Here is a 24762-nt window from a genome sequence, read left to right on the forward strand (position 1 = left end):
AGGACTGTTAGCTACAGATACTGTCAGCTTTCGTAAGTTTTAAAATCTAATCGTGTCTTCATTTTTGAAGACCTCTTTTCAGCATGCTGGACACCTTCCCATTGTCCTTGAGCTGGCATAGTTTCAGAGAAGTCTGTAGTGCTTCTTAGCTTTGCTCCTCAGTACCTAATGTGTATTTCTTCCCTGGTTACTTTTAAAGAGTTTATCACTGGCTTTTCAACAATTTGATTCTGATATGCCTTCACATTGATTTCTTTTGTGTTTAGTTTGCTTAGAATTCATTAACCTCCTTGGATCTATGAATTCATCATTTCCTTCAATCTTGAAAAGTTTGGTGATTATTTTTTCAAGTATTCTTTGAGTATTTCCCTGTGACTCCTATTTCTGGAAATTCCAGATACATTCACTGCTTGATACAGTCAAAGTGGTCACTAAGGATCTGGTTTTTGGTATTTTTATTTTTCAACCTTTTCATTTGTGGTTAAGTTTGGAGTTCCCTCATCTTTTCTTCTGTACCTTTTAGTTTGCTGCTAATCCTAGTCAGTGATTTGTCCATAGTTTTACTCCAGAATTTCCATTTGGATCTTTTCTATATCCTTTCTTTCTTCTTCATGCTCAAGTTTAACTTTAGCCCCCTCAGAACATTTACAAGACCTATGTTGACATTCTCTTCTGAAAATACCATCATAAATGTAAATTCTGGGTCCATTTCTATTTAGCTTTTCTCTTAGTTATGCTTCATATGTGCTTTTTCCATACATGTGATAGCTTTTTGTTAGAAAGTAGAAACTCTGGATTTCATGTAGTTCAGTGTCTGGGTTTTGTTATCTTCCTTCAAAAAATATGCACTCTTTTCAGGCAGGCAAGAAAGTTATTTGTGGAATTTCTGGATCTTTTTCAGGTTTGTTTTTGAGCTTTTTAGAATGAGTTTCGAGGAATCTTGTCCTCGGGTGACCCTTTAGAAGTCTATTCTGAATGTGCTGGGTGTCCAGGGAGCGCTTTCTCACCAGCTGTATGACCTCTGGGGTGGTCAGCTCAGAACCACAGGCAGATGTGTGACCACTGAGGGGTCAGCTCAGAACCACAGGCAGCTGTGTGACCTCTGGGGGGGGTCAGCTCAGAACCACAGGCAGCTGTGTGACCTCTGGGGGGTCAGCTCAGAACCACAGGCAGCTTTGTGACCTCTGGGGTGGTCAGCTCAGAACCACAGGCAGCTCTGTGACCTCTGGGGGGGTCAGCTCAGAACCACTGGCAGCTGCAGTGCTTCAGCCTATGCCTGTACAGCTCAGTGCTCAACTGTAGACTTCTGGAGCCTGTTTTCTTCAGAGCTCCCTCCTTTCTAGATCTCTGCCCTGCAAATTCCCACCAGCTCAGTCTCCTTGATGCCCCACTTTGTCTCCCTGCCTCGTCAAGTTCACCAGACTCTTGGGATTCTTTTTCTGCACTGTGCTCCAAAAAGTTTTCTTCTTTGAGCCAGGCACATTAGCACACACCTGTAATCACAGCTACTCAGGAGACAGAGATCAGGAAGATCACAGTTTTATGCCAGCCCAGGCAAAAAGGAAGCAAGACCCCATCTCACTCAATAAGCTAGGCATGGCAGAGAACTGCTGTAGTCTCAGCTATAGGAGAGCCATACATAGGAGGATCGTGGTCTGAGGCCAGCCCCTGGCAAAAACACAAAACCGTATCAGAAAAATAACTAAAGCAAACAGGGGCTGGGGATGTGACTCAAGTGGAGCACCCCCAATAGTCAAGCACAAGGCCCCAAGTTCAAATCCCAGTACTGCCAAAAAAGAGAAAAAACAGAAGTGTCTTTGGCTAAAAAGCACAGCTTCTCTCAGTTTGCACTTGGTTTACTTTGTCCAGTGTTGCAGATGTTCTCATCAGGGCAGCAAATCAGTCCCAGGTACTCTGCAGTAGACAGAAGCAGAAGTTACTGCTGCTGCTTTTATTCACCACCCCTACAAAAGGACCGTTCTTTGTTCCTACACTGAAGAACACTTTACTAAATTGTAGCATGTGAGAGCTAGGAAAGGCTTGGGGAGTCTGTAACAGTCCCTACACCGGTCTGCCTATGAAGGCATTCTTAAACATTCTGATTTCCTTAGGGCCTCATAAGAATGGGGTTTAGGTGTGTTTCTGTTTTCACAACTTTACTGAGATATAACTCACACACCATAAAATTACACACTTAAAACACACAATTCAGTGCTTCTTAATAATGCAGTTTGCTCCCTGCGCCAATAGAAGTCTTAAATCCATTAGCATCTACTCTGTCCCTTACCCCTCCCTTGTTCCAGGCAACCACTAGTGTACTTTCTGTCTCCATGGATTTTCTTATTGTGGACGTTTCATATAAGTGAGATCATACAAAACATGGTCTTTCAGGACTGACTTCTTTCCCTTAGTGTAACGTTTTCAAGAGTCAGCGTGTGGTAGCAGTTCATAGTTCTTTTTTTTTTTAACTGGGGTTTGAACTCAGGGCCTACCGACACCTTGAGCCACTCCACCAGCCCTTTTTTGGTGAAGGGATTTTTTTAAGATAGTGTCTCATGAACTATTTGCCCGGGGCTGGCTTTGAACCACAATCCTCCTGATCTCTGCCTCCTTCATAGCTAAGATTATCAGCATGAGCCACAGGCGCCTGGGTTCATCACTCCTTTTTATTGCCAAATAATATTCTATGGTCATCAGTTGGTGGACATTTGGGTTGTGTCTACCTTTTGGCTATTATGAGAAGCCCTGCTATGACTCGTGCGAGTTTCCATGTGGGTGTGTGCTTTGAGTTCTCTTAGATTTGTTCCTCCATGTGGATTTCTAAGTTATGTGGTAACTCTGTGTTTGACACCTGGAGGAACTCCAGACTTTTTCACAGTGGCTGTCCCACCCACATCCCCACAGAAATGTATGGGGGTTCCAGGCTCTCCACACCCTCCAGTCTGGGTTTTGCTCTGTTTGTATCCATAGGCTGGGTGGTTTGCTTCCTAGGAGAAAGCCTACTAGAGGCAGAGAGGAGACGTCTGCAGGATGACCAGCATGTTTCTACCTTGGAACCAGAGCAGGAGGCTGAGTGTGTCCCAGGCCAGTGCTGCCTTCTTCAGCAAGCCTGCCTGGCCACTATTTCTGTAGGTATCCTAGATAGCAAGGCCCTGCATGCTGAATTAGCTGCTGTGCTCCTACCCGTGTCTCACCTTTGGCTGTTAAAATCAAGACGGGACCAGTAGACTCTTTGCTTAGTGTAGGAAAGTAGGGCAAGCCCATGCCTTGCTCGAGCTTTAAGAACCACTAACACACCTGCCTGGGGAAGTAGGTAGCATTCTGCCAGGGCAGACCATGAATAGGACCCCAGCTTGTTCACACGGCATCTGCTGTGTGTCTCCTATCCTGGCCTGGTACAGAGAAGATCCCAAGTAAACAGCTGTCTCATCTTTTATGAATACCTCGCTCCAGTGCAGTGACATGGCTCTGTAGAGCCCTGGAAAGCTTTCTCTCCTCAGTCCAATGGCAGTACCCCAGGATTGTGCAGTGAATAACTTCGTGATCTCACATGCCATCCTCCCTTCAGGATAGGAACACAAGAGGTAGGTTTGTCTGGAAACAACTGCTCACATCTTCTGGATTTCCTAGATAAGACATTGGTTAGTGTCATCATAAGCCTCTACCCAAGAACATCATACGGCGATAAACTGTTGGCCTACAGAGAATCCTAAGTACAAAGAATTGCAGTGTGGTCTCACTATCTGAGAATGTCGGTGGGAAGGAGGGATTAAATTGGTGCTCCCTCCTAGCATCCAGATTTGATTCTGCTTTGTGCCTAGCTTGCTGCTCCTCCAGTTCAAATAATGCTCTTCATCTAATATAAGTTGTGTTTTTGCAAAACTTTATGGAGCCCTATGTCTGAGCTATTTGCATTTTACCCTTTAATTATCACTCCTAGCTTACTTCGCTGCATTTTTGATATTTGAAGTATTCTACCTTACTATCTGAAAGCAGAAATTATAAAATTGCTACTTCTAGATCTTTGCCCCAGTGTGCATGGCTTGGTCTCTTTAAGCACCAGGCTCAGCCCCCAGGGGCAGAAACAGCAGTGAGCTGGGGCCAGCACATTCCTCCTGCCACAGACAGCCACCTCCCTGTCTGAGAAGATGTCAGCAGAACATGAGACGCAGGCAGCTTTGGCACCTTTTCTGTGTCCCTCACTCACATGATCTCGATATTGCTGCTTGTTTAAGTTTCACAATTTTGGAAGACAGCAAAAGATTGAAATGACCTTGTTTATAAGTAAATGTGCTTCTGAGTAGTGAGAGTGGGAAAAGCTGGGGAGAGATCTGATCTGACCAGAGCAAGGTCATGCAGAGGGGAGGTCCTGACTGCTCTTCCACCTGCATCCCCGAGAGCTCCCGTCATCCATCTGCAGTGATGCACTAGCTTCCTTGGGTCTAGAAGCAGACTTCTGGCTTGTGGAAAGATTTTGACCCCTATACCCCACCCTTAAGAGTCCTAGTTTTAGTCTCTCTCTTTGGCCCACATGGGCAACCTTGGGGCCTCTGTGCTGTATACCTCTCTCAGCAGCTGTGAGGACCCTCTGGGTCATTACCTGCTGCCTGCCGGACACCCAGAGTGTGTGTCGGGTCAGGGAAAGTAATGTGGAATGTGCTGCACCTTCCTGGGCCCTTAGGGACCTCAGAGCTGCTGCTCTCACTGCTGTGCCTCTCCTGTGCAGTAGCACCTTCAGAAGGGAGAGGGGATAGGGTAGAGCTCTATCCCACTGCCCTCTGTGGTGGGTCTACAGCATTGGTGCAGGGCCCTAGTGTCTGTTGTGTTGACCCCTAAAGAGATTGTGGCCAGCAAGCAGGTCCGGACTTTCCATCAGTCTGTGTAGCAACCCAAACAGCTTGGAGGGTCTGAGCATTGTCACAGGCTCCTCAGCATGAGCGTGGCAACTCCTTGTCCCCATATGTCATTTGACTTGGGAACTTGCAGCTCAGGATGCATGACCTTTCTCCTGTAGCCACAGGGAAGCATGCTGGCTTATGAGCACTGATCATCTGGGTTTTGTGCTTTCGCTCATCCCTTGTTTCATGTCTGCTAGATTCTCCCTGGTCATTCCAGGTCCTTGGTACATCTCTCCCCAGGCTACAGCAATGCACCTTTTCCTCCTTCCCATCCCTGCTGTGGCTTCCCTTTAAAGTGAGTAACATGCTTCAGGTTTCACTTTTAATGTCCTGCAGTCCATACCAGATGGGCATAATCTGGAGTCAGGTTAGGAGGCAGAAATTGCTCTGTGCAGAGGTGAACACACATCATAATGTGCTCCACCTCCTGCAAGCCCAGGTCCCGGGCAAGGCCGTGAAGTGAGTCTTCTGTTCCTTGAGGCTTGACAGTGAGATTAGCGTTGAGAAAGAGGTGGCACCTCTACATTTTGTAGCACCTTCTTCAGCCTGGCCCCACAGGCTTTCCTGGAGGCCCAGACCAATGTTGGGTACTGGTGGAATTTGGGCTGAGCGCCATTCAGGTCACTCATGATGCTCCTTCTGTGACTGCAGCCCCTTGTCCCTAGCAGTGTCACCTCACACTCCTGGGATCTCCCGAGTTCATCACGAGAAGTCGTTGTCCTGCCAAGGTGTTCTCCTCTTGCTGGAAGCCTGGTACAAGTGGTGGTGTTTACCCTTTCCTCCTCAAAATAAAGAGTAATTATAAAAATACACATGTATCAACAGTTGAGGTAATTCAGTTTCCTGTACTAGCGCGACTCTTACCTCCCTGAGCCTGTGGAGTAAAAAGAACTTTGGTTAGTTATGGGTCTGGTTAGCTGAGTTAATTAACATTCTATTGTCTCAGCCTATTTTTCTACCTTCTTTCCAGGGAGATGCAGTTAAAGACCTGATGCTTCGCTTCCTGGGTGAGAAAGCTGCAGGCCAGAGACGAGTCCTGAGTGCCAGCTCAGTGGAGCAGTCTTTCGTGGGGCTGAAACAACTAATTGTAAGTAACGATGTACTGGTTTTCAGCACTACCTTTTGATTGATCCTGCCTGCCTTCATTACCTTTTTCTTTGAAGTTCATCACTGGGTGCATCACCAGAGCGCTTGACATAGGTGAGACCTTGTGAGATTAGATGTCAGTCCTGTGCAGCAAGAGGCATCATATTGACACGCTGATATGTTAAGTCCATTTAGTTCAAAAGCAGGTACTTTAAATGACCATATGAATGTGCTTCATCAAACACAACAAATTACAGATGAAAGTTTGGGATGTTTTTGTTTGTTTGTTTTTTGAGGGAGGGTTTCACTGTGTTGCCCTTGTCTTGAACTCTTGGATTCAGAGATCCCTCTACCTCAGCACCCCAAGTAGCTGGGGCTATAGGTATGTGCCATCTCACTCAGTTTTATGGGTTTAAAAAATTTTTTTTAAGTTTAGTTTTTGTTTTGTTTTGGCAGTACTAAGGTTTGAACTCAAGGCCTCACACTTGCTATGCTCTCAGCCCTTTTTTGCTTTAGTTATTTTTTAGCTAGGGTCTCAAGTTTTTGCCCAGGTCCAGCCTCATAGCTCAACCCTTACACATATGGTCTCCTTGGTAGCTGGGATTACAAGCATGAACCACCATATCCAGCTCGTTGGTTGACAGTGGATCTCACTAACTTTTTGCCTGGGCTGGCCTTAAACCACAGTTCTCCCAATCTCTGCCTTCCAAGTAGCTGGGATTATAGATATGAGCCATGGTACCCAGCCATGTCAGTTTTTTTGGGGGAGGGAGGGGGTTATTTGCTTCTTTTTTGTGGTACTAGGGCTCAAACTCAGGACCTTGTGCTTGCTAGGCAAGTGCTCTGCTACTTGAGCCATGGCCCAGCAACATTCTTGTTTAATACACTTCATTTTCTCCATTTGGTATAGAAGGATTATCATCAAGTTACTAAGCCCTTCTTACAGTTTGCCATGAATTCTTGAAGTAGATTTCTGTAACTCACTAATACTGGGTCATTAATTTGTCTGCAGCAAACTCATATCTGTAAGAGAGCTTTAGTAGTGTTGGGTTGTTTTCTAGGTGATCAAGAAAATATCCGGGATGGTTATCATACACATTATATTTAGGAATCCTAGGTAGCCTCTGAAAGAGACAAGATTCCCAAGGGTAAGCCTACCTTCGACCACATTTCCTTCCCCACCTCACCTCACCTCACTCATGCTCTGGGCTGGCTCCATGGCGTCAGCAGGGTACCTAGAAGTTGTGGAGGCCCTGTGGGTGCAGCACACTCAGCGGATCTGACATCAGCCCTCATCCTGACCATACTCAGCATTACTGTCTAGATTTGGCAGCCATCTGAAGGGTGTGCATTCACTTTCCTATCTTTGTTTTTTTTTTTTTCTTTTATTATTCATATGTGCATACAAGGCTTGGTTCATTTCTCCCCCCTGCCCCCACCCCCTCCCTTACCACCCACTCCACCCCATCCCGCTCCCACCCCTCAATACCCAGCAGAAACTATTTTGCCCTTATCTCTAATTTTGTTGTAGAGAGAGTATAAGCAATAATAGGAAGGAACAAGGGGTTTTGCTGGTTGAGATAAGGATAGCTATACAGGGCATTGACTCACATTGATTTCCTGTGCGTGGGTGTTACCTTCTAGGTTAATTCTTTTTGATCTAACCTTTTCTCTAGTTCCTGGTCCCCTTTTCCTATTGGCCTCAGTTGCTTTAAGGTATCAGCTTTAGTTTCTCTGCATTAAGGGCAACAAATGCTAGCTAGTTTTTTAGGTGTCTTACCTATCCTCACCCCTCCCTTGTGTGCTCTCGCTTTTATCATGTGCTCATAGTCCAATCCACTTGTTGTGTTTGCCCTTGATCTAATGTCCACATATGAGGGAGAACATACAATTTTTGGTCTTTTGAGCCAGGCTAACCTCACTCAGAATGATGTTCTCCAATTCCATCCATTTACCAGCGAATGATAACATTTCGTTCTTCTTCATGGCTGCATAAAATTCCATTGTGTATAGATACCACATTTTCTTAATCCATTTGTCAGTGCTGGGGCATCTTGGCTGTTTCCATAACTTGGCTATTGTGAATAGTGCCGCAATAAACATGGGTGTGCAGGTGCCTCTGGAGTAACAGTCTTTTGGGTATATCCCCAAGAGTGGTATTGCTGGATCAAATGGTAGATCGATGTCCAGCTTTTTAAGTAGCCTCCAAATTTTTTTCCAGAGTGGTTGTACTAGTCTACATTCCCACCAACAGTGTAAGAGGGTTCCTTTTTCCCCGCATCCTCGCCAACACCTATTGTTGGTGGTGTTGCTGATGATGGCTATTCTAACAGGGATGAGGTGGAATCTTAGTGTGGTTTTAATTTGCATTTCCTTTATTGCTAGAGATGGTGAGCATTTTTTCATGTGTTTTCTGGCCATTTGAATTTCTTCTTTTGAGAAAGTTCTGTTTAGTTCACTTGCCCATTTCTTTATTGGTTCATTAGTTTTGGGAGAATTTAGTTTTTTAAGTTCCCTGTATATTCTGTTTATCAGTCCTTTGTCTGATGTATAATTGGCAAATATTTTCTCCCACTCTGTGGGTGTTCTCTTCAGTTTAGAGACCATTTCTTTTGATGAACAGAAGCTTTTTAGTTTTATGAAGTCCCATTTATCTATGCTATCTCTTAGTTGCTGTGCTGCTGGGGTTTCATTAAGAAAGTTCTTACCTATACCTACTAACTCCAGAGTATTTCCTACTCTTTCTTGTATCAACTTAAGAGTTTGGGGTCTGATATTAAGATCCTTGATCCATTTTGAGTTAATCTTGGTATAGGGTGATATACATGGATCTAGTTTCAGTTTTTTGCAGACTGCTAACCAGTTTTCCCAGCAGTTTTTGTTGAAGAGGCTGCTATTTCTCCATCGTATATTTTTAGCTCCTTTGTCAAAGATAAGTTGCTCATAGTTGTGTGGCTTCATATCTGGATCCTCTATTCTGTTCCACTGGTCTTCATGTCTGTTTTTGTGCCAGTACCATGCTGTTTTTATTGTTATTGCTTTGTAATATAGTTTGAAGTCAGGTATTGTGATACCTCCTGCATTGTTCTTTTGACTGAGTATTGCCTTGGCTATTCGTGGCCTCTTGTGTTTCCATATAAATTTAACAGTAGATTTTTCAATCTCTTTAATGAATGTCATTGGAATTTTGATGGGAATTGCATTAAACATGTAGATTACTTTGGGGAGTATCGACATTTTTACTATGTTGATTCTACCAATCCATGAGCATAGGAGATCTCTCCACTTTCTACAGTCTTCCTCAATCTCTTTCTTCAGAAGTGTATAGTTTTCCTTGTAGAGGTCTTTCACATCTTTTGTTAGGTTTACACCTAGGTATTTGATTTTTTTTTGAGGCTATTTAAATGGAATTGTTTTCATACATTCTTTTTCCGTTTGCTCATTGTTAGTGTATAGAAATGCTAATGATTTTTCTATGTTGATTTTATATCCTGCTACCTTGCTATAGCTATTGATGATGTCTAGAAGCTTCTGAGTAGAGTTTTTTGGGTCTTTAAGGTATAGGATCATGTCATCTGCAAATAGGGATATTTTGACTATTTCTTTACCTATTTGTATTCCTTTTATTCCTTCTTCTTGCCTAATTGCTCTGGCTAGGAATTCCAGTACTATGTTGAATAGGAGTGGAGATAGTGGGCATCCTTGTCTGGTTCCTGATTTTAGAGGGAATGGTTTTAATTTTTCTGTTAAGTATAATGCTGGCTGTAGGTTTGTCATATATAGCTTTTATAATGTTGAGGAACTTTCCTTCTATTCCTAGTTTTCTTAGAGCTTTTATCATGAAATGATGTTGGATCTTATCAAAGGGTTTTTCTGCATCTATTGAGATGATCAAGTGGCTTTTGTCTTTGCTTCTGTTAATGTGGTTTATTACGTTTATTGATTTTCGTATGTTGAACCACCCCTGCATCCCTGGGATGAAGCCTACTTGGTCGTGGTGAATAATCTTTTTGATGTGTTGCTGAATTCGGTTTGCCATTATTTTGTTGAGGATTTTTGCATCAATGTTCATTAAGGAGATTGGCCTATAGTTGTCCTTTTTGGAGGTGTCTTTGCCTGGTTTTGGGATAAGTGTAATACTGGCTTCATAAAATGTGTTTGGCAGTTTTCCTTCCCTTTCTATTTCATGGAACAGTCTAAGGAGGGTTGGTATCAGTTCTTCTTTAAAGGTCTGATAGAATTCAGCAGAGAATCCATCAGGTCCTGGACTTTTCTTTTTGGGGAGACTTTTGATTGCTGCTTCAATTTCATTTTGTGTTATAGATCTATTCAGGTGATTTTTTCCTCTTGGTTCAGTTTTGGATGATCCTATGTATCTAGAAATCTGTCCATTTCTTTTAGATTTTCAAATTTATTTGAATATAGGTTCTCAAAGTAGTCTCTGATGATTTCCTGGACTTCCATGGTGTTTGTTGTTATCTCCCCTTTTGCATTCCTGATTCTACTAATTTGGGTTTTTTCTCTCCTCATTTTAGTCAGGTTTGCCAGGGGTCTATCGATCTTGTTTATTTATTCAAAGAACCGACTTTTTGTTTCATTAATTCTTTGTATGGTTTTTTTGGTTTCTATTTCGTTGATTTCAGCTCTTATTTTTATTATTTCTCTCCTTCTATTTGTTTTGGGATTTGCTTGTTCTTGTTTTTCTAGGAGTTTGAGATGTATCATTAGGTCATTATTTTGGGATCTTTCAATCTTTTTAATATATGCACTCATGGCTATAAACTTTCCTCTCAGGACTGCCTTAGCTGTGTCCCATAGGTTCCGGTAGGTTGTATTTTCATTTTCATTGACTTCCAGGAACTCTTTAATTTCCTCTTTTATTGCATCGATGATCCATTCTTCATTAAGTAATGAGTTATTTAGTTTCCAGCTGTTTGCATGTTTTTGTCTTTACTTTTGTTGTTGAGTTCTACTTTTACTGCATTGTGGTCAGATAGTATGCACGGTATTATTTCTATTTTCTTATATTTGCTGAGGCTTGCTTTGTGCCCTAGGATATGATCTATTTTGGAGAAGGTTCCATGGGCTGCTGAGAAGAATGTATATCGTGTAGAGGTTGGATGAAATGTTCTGTAGACATCTACTAGGTCCACTTGATCTATTGCATATTTTAGATCTTGGATTTCTTTATTGAGTTTTTGTTTGGATGACCTATCTATTGATAATGGAGTGTTAAAGTCTCCCACAACCACTGTGTTGGCGTTTATATATGCTTTTAGGTCTTTCAGGGTATGTTTGATGAAATTGGGTGCGTTGACATTGGGTGCGTACAGATTGATGATTATTATTTCCTTTTGGTCTATTTCCCATTTTATTAGTATGGAATGTCCTTCTTTATCTCGTTTGATCAATGTAGGTTTGAAGTTTACTTTGTCAGAGATAAGTATTGCTACTCCTGCTTGTTTTCGGGGGCCATTGGCTTGGTAAATCTTCTTCCAGCCTTTCATCCTAAGCATATGCTTATTTCTGTCAGTGAGATGAGTCTCCTGTAAGCAACAAATTGTTGGATCTTCTTTTTTAATCCATTTCGTCAAGCGGTGTCTTTTGATGGATGAATTAAGTCCATTAACATTAAGCGTTAGTACTGATAGGTATGTGGTGATTCCTGCCATTTAGTTGTCTTAGTTGTTTGAAGGTTTGATTGTGTGTACCTAACTTGATGTTACTCTCTACTGTCTTGCTTTTTCTTATCCTGTGGTTTGGTGCTGCCTGTCTTTTCATGGGTAAATTGGGTGTCACTTTCTGTGTGCAGGATCCCTTGCAGAATCTTTTGTAATGGTGGCTTTGTGGTCACATATTGTTTTAGTTTCTGCTTATCATGGAAGACTTTTATTGCTCCATCTATTTTGAATGATAGCTTTGCTGGGTAGAGTATCCTGGGGTTGAAGTTATTTTCATTCAGTGCCCGGAAGATCTCACCCCACGCTCTTCTTGCTTTTAATGTTTCTGTTGAGAAGTCTGCTGTGATTTTGATGGGTTTACCTTTGTATGTTACTTGTTTTTTCTCTCTTACAGCCTTCAATATTCTTTCCTTAGTTTCTGAACTTGTTGTTTTAATGATGATATGTCGTGGAGTAGTTTTATTTTGATCTGGTCTGTTTGGTGTCCTGGAGGCCTCTTGCATCTGTATGGGAATATCTTTCTCTAGATTTGGGAAATTTTCCATTATTATTTTGTTGAATATATTACACATTCCCTTCGCTTGCACCTCTTCTCCTTCTTCGATGCCCATGATTCTCAAGTTTGGTCTTTTGATGGAGTCAGTGAGTTCTTGCATTTTTTTTTCACAGGTCTTGAGTTGTTTAATTAATAGTTCTTCGGTTTTTCCTTTAATTACCATTTCATCTTCAAGTTCTGAGATTCTGTCTTTTGTTTGTTCTATTCTGCTGGATTGGCTTTCCGTTTTGTTTTGCAGTTCTGTTTTGTTCTTTTTTCTGAGGTTTTCCATATCCTGGCAGTTTTCTTCTTTATTGTTGTCTATATTTGTCCTGAGTTCATTTATCCATTTATTCATTGTGTTCTCTCTTTCACTTTGGTGTTTATACAGTGCTTCTATGGTTTCCTTTATTTCTTCTTTTGCTTTTTCAGATTCTCTATTTTTATTGTCTTGGAATTTCTTGAGTGTCTCCTATACATTTTGGTTGACCCTATCCAGTATCATCTGTATAAAATTCTCATTGATTACTTGTAGTATGTCTTCTTTTAAATTATTCTTGTGGGCTTCATTGGGTCCTTTGGCATAGTTTATCTTCATTTGGTTGGAGTCTGGATCTGAGTTTCTGTTCTCTTCATTCCCCTCTGGTTCCTGTACTAATTTTTTGCTGTGGGGAAACTGGTTTCCCTGTTTTTTCTATCTTCCCGTCATTATCCTTGGTGTTGTTACTGTCCCTGTACTGTGTGTAATTAAGTATTTTCTAGCTTGTAATAATAACAATGGTAATATTTAGAATGGAAGAGTGAGCTGAGATGGAAAGCAAGAAGTTAAAGAAAAGGGGAAAACAAATATACAGACAAGAGGGAGAAAGCAGAACAAGGTATCAGACAAGAGAATTTCAAAGGTATAAACAGGGAGCTTTAGTGTACTAATCGACAGTAAGCTGAACAGACATTAGAGAGACAGAGAGAGGATTGAAAATCAAAGATAAAAAAATAAAAAATAAGTAAATGAAAGTAATATCTATATATAAAAATGAATTAAAATAAAATGCAAAATAGAAAATTAAAAAAAAAAAAACAAAAAACTTCCAAGTTTATATGCAATGCAATTTCAGTCTTAATAATTTGGGTGTCCATCTCAATCTCCAGTCCTGGAGTTGGTGCCTCAGATGTTCTGTAGTTGTCTCATCAAAGGGGATGCATAAAGTAGAACAAAACTACACACACACACACACACACACAAAAAGCCCCACCAAGTGTCCCCAGTTCAAATGCAATACAGTTTCAGTAAGTTTTTCGGCTTGCAGGTGTAATTCGGTTGTTCTCTCATCAAAGGTAGGGAGAAAAAGAAAAAAAAGCGTCTGGAGGCAGTTCTGAGAGTGGTATCTGCAGCTGTGGCTTGCCTGCCAGCTGCTCTCAGCCTGTAGCTGGCGGCGTTATTTATGCAGATCTCTGGGGTGAGCTTAGCACTCACCTGGTCCCACAGGCTTTGTCTGCTCAGAGTTCTCCTGTGCGGGAGCCTCTGCTACAGGCTTTCCCCTTTCCAAGCACTGGGAAAGGTGACACCGCCCCGGCGTTGTCAGGCCTGCGTGTTTATTTACAGTTCACGTGGGAAGTGGGTCTTCCCTCCTCTCCTGTGGAGTTTTCCTCCCACTGCCACTCTCACAAGCTTTCCTGCTCCTGCTTACTGGGCGGTGCTCCTGCCAGCTGCCATGTTTATTTACAGTTCATGTGGGAAGTGGGTCTTCCCTCCTCTCACAAGCGTCCCTGCTCCTGGTTGCTGGGCACACACCCCCGCTCCTGCCAGAGGCTCTCTGGCCGCCCGGCTCGTTTATTTACAGTCCCAGGAAGGATTCCCTTCCCCCAATCTTCAGCGCTCAGGGCGCCCCACCCTCTTTCCCGCGTGTCTTAACTGTTCTTATTGCTTAGTACTCGGTTTCTCTTTTTTTTTTTCCGGGGTGGAGGTCAGTCTGTCCAGGGGGCTATGCTGCTCTGGCCCAGGCTTGTCTGTGGGGCAACCGCGGTACCTTGAAGCTCACCTGGTCCGCATCTTCCCAAGCCTATGGGCGCCGGCCACTGGCACCCCGGGGGCCGTCCTCGTTTCTCCGTTTAACGTGAAGTGGAGATTCTCTGCGCCAGCTAGAGATGTGGAGGGGTCAAAGTTATGCCTTTTCTCAGTGATTATGCCTGCAAAGTGTGTCTCCAGCGTCTCTCCAAGATTTCACTATAGGAGGGTCGCTTTCTGCTTCCTCTCTGTAGCTGCCATCTTGGAATTCCCCCAGGGTACTACCATTTTAAAAGTTCACATCCCAGACTTAACTCAAGGATGACTCTTCATCAGTATCTTCAGCCCCAGTAGAATTGCCCAGCTGCGCCCTGACCCTGTCAGTGAAATCAAGCTTCTGCTTCCTCTCCCTTGGTACCTCCACTTTGCACACAAAATCTGCCTGCTTCAGATCCTGGGCAGCAAGCCCTGAGTCTTGGTTCTCTCACCAGCAGGTCCTGAGGACTCCAACAATAATCCTCAGGATGTTTTCTTTTGTTTTTTGCCTGATCCAAAGACCCCCCAGCTGTTTACCATCAAAGGGGTAAAGGGGCCCTTCTTCCAAAGAAGTCCCAGAAACCAGACCTCCCCAAAAACTGCCCTCTCCTGCCTCTGCTCCCGCTCTCGTCTAGTTAGGGAACATCATTTGCATGGTCACCAAAGTTATGAAAGTTACGTTCATTAACCTGGAGTAAAGCAAAAACCCAGGCAGAGACCCAATCCTACAAGACTCAGGAAATCATGCTAACTGTAGGTATTTTTAACAAAGAATACACACGTGCTGATATTTGTCTGTGAGCCACGGGAAATCAAATGCCCCTAAATTGCCTTTTCTCTCAGCATCTTTTATCACATTACATGTGTCAGTCATTCACTTGCTTGGGTGGCTAGCCAACATTGTACACATAACAGTTTATTTTTTAGAGCTGGACATGGTGGCTCATTTCTATAATCCCAGCTACTCAGAAGGTATGATAGGAGGATCAAAGGCCAGCCTAGGCCAAAAGCAAAAGGGAATGGAGGCATGACTCAAGTGGTAAAGTGCTTGCATAGCAAGCATCAGATCCTGAGTTCAAACTCCAGTACTGCCCAAAAAAAAAATGAATAAAGTTTAACTTTTAGTAAATGTCAATCATATGTTTCATTAATGTTCTCATGCTATAATTAAAGGTTTTAAGTCACCAAGTGTGGTGGTACATGTTTATAACCCCAGCACTGAGAAGGCTTAGGCAGGAGAATCGACTTTGAGTCCAGCCTGAATTACACGGAAACTCTTTCTCAAAACAATAACAACCAAAAAAAGCCATTTTTGTTTTTAAGGCTTTTTTTAAAGGTGATACTCTATTTTTAAAGGCAAGGGAACTACTAATTTTTTTAAGTATGTGTGTACTTTATGGTTTGTTAATGACGTCACAGGTTTGAAAGGTCACCATTTCCATTTGACCTGTGAGCTGATACAGTGAGTAGACTATCCCACAGTGAGAGGGCAATGGTCATCTTCCCTTTCCCTGGCCCTGAGAAAGCTACTGTACGACATCATCATGAGCAGGGCTTCATTTGAAGTATGACTTCCTTTTCTGATGGTGACTTTAAAAGTCACACGCAGGGCCATGTATACTAACTGATGACACGAGCTTTTTATCTTCTTTGATCATTCCCAGTATTAATAAACATACATAGGCATATGGGAAAAACATGGGTTTTTCCATATGTTGAAAATATTTGAGGCCATTACAGATTTTATTTCAAGTCCTAACAACGTAACTTATTTAAGGTGGGAAATGTATTTATGAAATGATCGTTGCCTTGTCCTGGAATTTTAATTATGTCCTAAAATAAGTCCTGTTGTCTTTAAAGGTAGGAAAGAGTGTCTGAATATAGTCTCCTAAGTCACGTCAGAATGTTCTAAGATTGTAATTTATGGAGAAGTGAATGTCACAGCCCGAGGACAGGACATTTTAATCACTTTAATGGCCTCATTCACAGAACCAATCATTCCCTTGGAGTCTTCATGGAGAAAAGTTATGTACATACTATTACTTTCTTGAACAATTTTTACTGGATTCTTTCTTATCTTCTAGAAGTTGTAAAATGCTTATGTTCAGCTTTTCTAAGAGTTTATATGTTACTTCCTGTTAAAACGATATTTATTGAAATTTTGAATTTTCTTTCATCCAACTGACTTCACCATCAGCTCGACATCATATACAGTAATTACAAGATTTTTACAAGACTCCCCATGGAGCTTAAGTTCTGTGTGGCGTACTTTAAAATCTAACTCTAAAAACAGTTTCTTTACTCAACGGTTCTGACATTGACATTAAAAATAGAAGAAGAACAAGAAGGTGGGAAACAGAAGAGACAAAAATAGTGAAATACACCCTGAGAAAATAAGTGCCTATGATTCGAACAACAGGCAGTATATGATCCTAAGAAGTGACCCTCCATCTCACAGGTGGCCCACGTTATGGCCACTGTGGAAGGAGAAACAGTCCCTTCCAGCCTCAGATCTCTCCATATGCCTCCACACAACTCCTGCCCAACTCCCTGCAGCAGCTACCCAGAGCTGGGCAGACACTGAGCTGGAAGGTGAAGGGGCATAGACGTGCATACTGTCCTCTCCAGCATTTCTTCACTGTCACAGAGGCCCTGTCCTACTAGCTCCATATCACCTTGGGCAAGCCAAAGACCAGAAGGCTGACCATGTTAGGCTGGTAAAATCAGTCTCCCAAAATGGGTGAAATGCTTACCATGGCTGTGATTGGGAGAAGTGCTGAAGTTGAGGGAGATTAAAGCAGGGCTGGCCCACCTGCCACTCAGTCCCCTCATGTTTGTCAGGTCGAGGAAAAACAACTGGGCTTCGGCATGGCATGGCAAAGGTAGTGAAAGACAGAATGTGGCCCAGATGCATGCCTATGTGTGTCCGATAAGAATTACAGATTGTAGTCAGGCATGCACAACTGAAATCCAGGTACTCAGGAAGCAGAGGGAGGAGGATCGTGAATTCACAGCCAGCCTGGACTACACAGAGACCCCCCATCTCCAAAAAACAAGGTCTGAGGATCTAAATCAGTGATGAAGCATTTGCCTGGCATGCCCAAGGCCCGAGAGGAAAGGGAGGAAATAGGAAAAGAACAAACCAGAACCGTGGCACTGACGTAATGGTTAATGAAATGGGAAAGTTGATTTCTAAGTCAGTCTCATAAAATGCAGTGACTGTTAGTGACTCAGGACAGAGAAGCATTTCTTAAAGAAAGTATGAAGGACTAAAGATCAGGGTGAGGAGTGCAGCTAAGTGACTGAACACTTGCCTAGTGCATGAGGCCCTGGGCGCCACCCAGCAATGCAGATGCCCGCGCGTGCGCACACACACACACACACACACATACACACACATACACCACACATACACATATACACATACACCACACACACACATACACACACATACACGCACACACACACATACACACACATACTCACACACATACACATACACACATACACCACACACACATACACACACACATACTCACACACATACACGCACACACACATACACATACATACACACGCACACAAACACACACACACACCCTAAACTTTGAAGGAATAGATTGAAAAATTGGACTACTTTGAATAAGCCCAAAATTTGTATACAATAAAAATACCAAAATCAGCATTTAAAAGGAGCAACAAATGGGAGAAGATACTTGAAATTCACTTAACTGACTAATTTGAATTCAGGATATAAAGAACTTCCTCAAATTAATAAGGAAAAGACATAGCCCAGTAGTCTCATAAAATGCAGCTCCAGGTGACAGAAGTAGGAGGCAGCATGCACTGTTGGTGGAAATGTGAATTGGTGAGCTCTGCAGGAAATTTTAGCAATGGCCAATGAAATGGATGCTTTGTATAACCTTTGATTCAGCAATCCCAACCGTATGCTTTTAAACACTCTTGTACATGGGTGTAAAAAAAGACATGTTCAAGAATGCTTGTTGCATGTTATTTGTATTAGCCAAAATTTTTAAGAATTGTATTATCCAACACAAAAGAAAATATCTGCAGTCAGTTAAGAACTTTGAGCAATTGAAATAAATGAGCTAGAGCCACATTTGTCAGTATGGATACATTTCAAAAAACAGTATTGGGCGATAAAAGCAAGTTGCACACGGCTGCCTACAGTGTGCCAGCTTTTATTAATGTTTGAAAACAGAATGGTGATACCTTAGCCATGATTCTGAAATCCAGGAAGGCTTTAATGGCTAAGTTATTTTTGTCATCAAACTCGGACCTAACCCGCTCATTGGCACCTCCCCTGGGTATTGTGCCACAATGCTTATTCCCCACATACCTCTGCTGCCCTGCTCTGGACACTGCAGCCCTCCACTCTCCTCCTTAGGGGAGGGACAGTCTTCTGGCCAGGATCTTCTTTCCTGAAGCTGTCCTTTCCCCATGATGGGGCAATGGTCCCCATGTCCCACCTGGCCCCAAAGGACCTAGTGCAGAGCTGCCCTCAGCAAAGAGAGATGATTACAGTCTTGTTTGACCCCCTGATAACAGGGAGAATATTCCTGGGCCAAAAATGTCTTCAAAATACAAAGTACACTTGAACTGTCACCAAACGAGAATATCATATCCTCCCATCAGGAAAAATATCATTTGGAACGTATACCCTGGAAGTGTAAAGTTTTCTAGCCTAGCTTCTTTGTGTTCTTTCCTCCTTTATTTTTAAATTTTTTTTCTTTTTAAATTATGATATAAGGAAAAGCATCTCTCTGTTTCCCTGTTGGCCTGACTGACTCTCGAATCTAAATTAGCAACTGAAGGAGCTGATTGTAATCACCTTGGTCCTGAATTGCAGTGAGAGCCCTTCCCACCCCCAAGTTCCAGGTCTGAGCCTGGTCCTCTGCCTTTCACTCTAAGCTCTGTATCCTAAACAGGCCCACCAACCTCACCTCCCCTATCTGCCCCTGAGAAATGAAGGTGGCGAAGACTGTCAGACTGCTGCTATGGGCTTTTCTGTGTTATGTCACAAGAAAGTGGGTCACTCTGACTCCTAGAAAATTGGCTCTCAAGTTAGTGTAAGTTTGTTCAGATAGGACTGTATGTCATTCGTAGATCAATCGATATTAATCAGAAGATTGCTTAGCCAGAGAGCACACACTTAGTCAGCAGCGGCAGTTATCCACATGAGTCTTTTATAGTCAAGCATATGTGGAAAATTGCATGGAAGAGACTAATAGGAGCGTAAACAGCTCTGCTTTCTGTTCATCCAGGAAAGAGCTGCTCTTTAGGTTTATATTTACTAAAAAAATGAGTAGTAAAATGGTAGGCTTTGCTTCATTTTTAATAATAGTGATCTAGTTTGAGATTAAAACACATCTTAGTATATGAAGTCATAGAAGCACTGAAGGCTTTTTATATGAGGTATTTCACTCTATCTAATCGTTTATGGAGCACTTCATATTGGAAAAGTCCTTGCAAATAATTTTATTATCTATTTAAATGTTTTATTGGTGGTGGGTACCTATGCATGGTGGATATAAAATGAGATAGGAGCATCTACTGTGTAATACTTATTTCTTTCAAAATATAAGTATCTAAATTCTTCTATTTCTCGGGCTGGGGGAGAACTTGGCTTTAGCTGCTATATTTAATACTAACTTGCACCTGCTGTACTTGGTTTTAAAACAGCATATTTCCATGGGCCTAAATTTTATTTCCTGCATGTCTTGCACTGCCCAGTGTTCAGAGGTGGGGCCAACACTGTTGTGCCCAGATGCACAGGTGCACACCACTTCCAAAGGCAGGAAGAGAACGCCATCCCATTGGGAGTATGGCCTGTTCTTTCACTCACAGACCTCTGTTCCTCATCTTGGAAACGGCATGTTGTTTACTATGGAGCTACTGTCCTTTAACATTTTAGTATATATGTAGATACATATATATTTATGTATACATATTTTTATATATGGAACATAGCATGTATGTCTACGAAGATGAATAATATGTGTATTTCCCTGAATATTACATGTGAATTCCATATTATGCTTGCTTACAGTTTTGTGTCTTTTTACTACTTATCCTATATTAAGTATTTTCCTGTACTAAAGAGTCTTTAAATTAAAAGATTTTAGTAGCTACATAATCTGAGGCTACCATAGATAAGCCTGGGATGAACCACCTTGTACAGAACTCTTTTCTGTGCGTATGGTTTTTTCTTTAGGTACATCTTAGGAGTCAAAGATATGCTGATTTTTGAAACTCTTAATTATTTGCCAGAAAAATTGTTCCATTTTATTTTATCAACTATCTCCTTATCTGACCTGACTTTTACCTTTTTGAAATGTTTTTCTAATTTCTTAGGCCAATAAAGGCATTTGCTTTTTTATAATTTGCATGTCTTGTATGACATTTGATTTCTGGTATGATTAAATGTTATTTTATTTTTCACTGTTGCACTGAGTTCATGGTCTACTCCACAGTTCTTAGATTGTCTTTACATGCTGTGTGCTGCAGGAAATAAATACATCTTGAAGTTCAGAAGCAATGCAGTATGCAAGGCCCTTCCCCAAAAAATCTTCCCAGGAGGGCAGGACATAGTCCAAACTAAAGTCAACCAGAAGTGCAAGCCAGATGTCTAAAGAGTGCAGGGCACTCTTAGAGACTGACAGCCTGCAGACTGGAGCAGAGCTTTCTAGCTGACTTTCCATTTTGGCCCCTGAGAAGGATTTTTAGACTTTTTTAATCTATCATTACCACCCATAAACCTACACAAAATTAAATGCCGAGGAATAGGATTTCACTGGGTAATGCTCCCATTGTTACCCCAGGAACCAAAACCCATCGTTGGAGTGATCGCATGTGAGCTGGGGGAGGAAGAGCGAGAGGGTCTCCCCAAGGTCCAGAAGGAAGGCTTTCCTGACATGAGGTCTGCACCCATCATTCTGCCTCTTTCTGCGGTCACAGTGCGCAGGTGTGGCAGGTGACAACTATGCAGCAGAGGATTGTAAGGGACTGGAGATTGGGACACATGCTGTCCTTTTCTCTGGGATAGCCAGCAAGAGGCTCTGAGGTGAAGCTGTTTTGAATAATTGATGTAATTGCACTTCCCTGAACTGTTGCATTAGCCCTAGGCAACACACTCACAGCACTGATGAAAACATGGAGCTTCTCACACAGAGGTGGGCGGGGAAGCTGGTAAGTGCAGCCTAAAAGGAGGAGTTGTATATTAAAAGAAATTAGGGAAATAGACTAGACTATACACACATGTACTATGTGCCTGCTGTATACAGAGGATGTGTTCATGTATCATATACAAGCAGTCATCTGTGCACTCATGGACCCAACTGGAACCATGTCTGTGGTTCCTGATAGAACTTAATAATTACTGTTCACAGCATCTTTCTTACTCTTTATAACTAAGCTTTTATTGACAAAACCTGGCAGTTTTACTTTGCCTAGCCACAGCATACCCTCTCTCTTCATCTAGAGCTTTTCAGTTCTCTATTACTTTTCATATTGCTTCCAGTTGTGGTAGTGTAAACTTGAGTGCCTGGGCTCAAGGGAATGGGTTCTGAATTTCTCTCATCCTGGGACAACTGGACCTTGTAGTTAGCCAAGGGTTGATGTCACATCATGTGAGTCACCCAGTGCCATCCTAGAACCTGGAGCAGAGCTCTTAGATGACATACTAGGAGTGTCACAGGATTATTCCATGAGCACCCCCAATTCTTGAATGGGGTCCTGACGGCCATGGTTTCTGAAAAGCTGACACATTTTCAGACAACCGATGTAGTCACATTACAAACAATGGCTATGTTGGTGTTACTGACACTCGTGTGGCCATTAAAAGTCATGTTCTAAGAATACATTTGAGGATACAAGAAAGTTTTGAGTGAAGGAACAGATGCAAAACAGTGTATGTTTAAAGAAAATTTATAAAGACATGTAAAAGAATAAACATATCTGTACTCACAGTTGGCTTTTTTCACTCCATATATCCCAGTCTTCTTTGATTCCTATGATGTGCTTGTGGGGTGAGAAGCATATAGTGGGTGTTAACTGTCATTATTTGAGCAGCTCACCTGCAGGACAGTAATGTTTGTGCGTAAGAGGTGTCGGTACCTATAATAATCCAGCTAGGACCCACTGCCTTACCTGCTTCTTCTCCTAAGTTCCTTGCATTAATGATAGTATCCATTTGCCCATGGGCTTCCCAAAAAATTAATAAAGATATTTAACCTCCCAAATATTTAATATAAATTAAAAATGTTTGTCTCCTTTCTCAGGCCCACTCCACTTCTGTATTAAATCAGTTTGTCCTTGTTTCTTTATACCTATTTCACATGGTATCCCCCAAAATTAGAAAACTAGGTACCCATCACACATTTTAATCTCAAATGTTTTATCATAAATATAAATTGTTGCAAAGGATATCATGAATTTCTAGCATTTAGGATGTTACGTCTGATGAAAATTATTTTTCATCAACATGTAGCACTACAGATTAAGTCATTCAGTGTGAGGACTGTGACCTTGCCACCATAGTACTCACCCAGGCAAACGTGATCTCAGGACATACAGGCCCATGTGTCCTACAACAGCTGCTTCATTGTAGTCAGTCCTGAGTCCCCACAGCCATCAGGAACCCTGACAACCATCTGCGTCTCCTGTGTCACTCCAGTCTAACCCAGCTCTAGCCTCATGTACCATCTTCTGCGGTTCTCCTGCATTCCGTCCCAGCACACTTCTTCCTGTGGTCTCTGAACATCAGTCTACACATCCCACTCCTTATCTTTCTTTTCCTCTTAGAAGTCTCAGTAGACCCTCAAATTCCACAGTATTTGGAATCAAACTGAATCAAGTTTTAGATTCCTGAACGCTGTCCCTTTCCATCTCTCTGTCTTGGCCTGTCATCAACCCCAGTGGATGTGCAGGTCAGAACCTCAAATCCGTCCCATGGCCCCCATACTATCTCACCTCCAGCCTGGTCCTTTACTCCTTCCACACAGCCACATGGCTCCAGCCTCGTCACCCAGACTTCTCACGCTTTTTACTGAATGAATGGTTAGGGTTTTTGTTTTTTGTTTTTTTTTTCTCCCAATCCTTAGCATGCTACAACTTCTGTAGAAATCAGCGTTAATTAGTAATTGATTATAGGAAAAATGAAATGCAAAACATGTAAGCCCCTTTTGTTATTACTGCATTATTGTACTCACTAAGGAAATGCCTCAGTCTCTGGGCCCCTGTTGTCGCTACACCAATCAGGTCTGCCATTGGTCCACAGTACCCTTGTAGTAGTGATAGCCTAGACCTGGAGTCAGTCAGCGTTTTCTGTAAAAGGCCACAGAGTAAACACAGAGGGCTTTCTGGCTGTACAATCTCTGTAGCAAATACTCAGCTCTGCTATAGCTGAGCACGGAGCCTTCCTTAGAGGCACAGAGCCTGCAACAACACACAAGGAGTGTAGGAGACTGACTGCCTTAAACTGCAGAAGCAGCCTGGCAGCTCTGGACCATAGGCTGCTCACAGGTTGCAGCACCAGCCTGGGCTACAGGACCATCCTGCCAACTGCTTCATTCACATCTACTCAGTCTGTAAATTTACCCATTGCTGTAGAAAGCCTGGCACTTTCAAAATGTGATAACATGTCAGTATCACTACCATGGCTATTGCTGTTGGAAGCCTGTGAGAGCGAGCAAGGCCTGGCCTTATCTACCTCCTGCACATCCCCTCCTCCTTGCTGAGAGGCACACTCTCACCTGCCTCACCTTCCTCATGCTTCCCCACTCTCACCTGCACATCCCACCTTCACCTCCCTCCCTCATGCCCCTCATCCTCACTGCATCCATCCTTTCCCCACCACACACTCCAGACTTTGTGCATTGTCTTCCTCTGGACTCTGCCCCTCCTGCTCCCTGGGCCAATGCTTCCCTGTCACCTGTTCTGGGAGCAGGCTGCCCAGCTCTGTTGAGATCAAGTGCCACTAGCAGATGAGGACAGAATGCTTGACCAGGGGCCCAGGAAGGGAGCAAGAATTAATTGTGCTGGGGTGAGATCTGCTCAGACGCAGATGTGGAGCTGGCTCAGACTTGGCAGAACTTTCCCTCTCCTTCACATTTGCAATTCAAAGAGAATTTACATAGCCACTTGTAATGCATAAAGTGATTATTGCTTTGAATTCAGACTGGAGAAAGCATTTGGAGATCATTTTAGTAAATTATCTTAACCAGTCTAAAAATATATCTAAGCTGTCAACCAGAACATGGAAGTCCTATATTGCTTGAAACTGTCTTGCCATGATTTGGAACATGGCACAGTTTCATTTGCACAGTTGACCACTGGTTCTCAGACTTATTTATGTGGATGCATGTGGATAGTGCAGAGTCCAGGGACAGCCTTAGCAGTAAAAATCCTAATGTGTGTGCCAGTCTCATCACCAAAAAGGGGTCGGGATGGGGGAAGGGGGCAGGGAATACAGGAAGTATTTTGAAAAAACATATTGAGTCA

The 24762-nt window shown here is 42.5% G+C and overlaps 1 protein-coding gene across 2 annotated transcripts in view; it reads left to right on the top strand.

Moving 5' to 3' along the window:
• Nucleotides 1-24762, top strand: part of Trappc12 (trafficking protein particle complex subunit 12) — a 103299-nt gene that overhangs the window by 24532 nt on the left and 54005 nt on the right. For both annotated transcript variants that reach the window (XM_074049087.1, XM_074049088.1), the window contains exon 3: nucleotides 5869-5985. In XM_074049087.1, coding sequence (XP_073905188.1) covers nucleotides 5869-5985 — 117 coding nt within the window. The remainder of the gene's footprint in view (nucleotides 1-5868; nucleotides 5986-24762) is intronic.

This window comes from Castor canadensis, chromosome 12, assembly GCF_047511655.1.
Source record: "Castor canadensis chromosome 12, mCasCan1.hap1v2, whole genome shotgun sequence".
Classification (NCBI taxonomy): domain Eukaryota; kingdom Metazoa; phylum Chordata; class Mammalia; order Rodentia; family Castoridae; genus Castor; species Castor canadensis.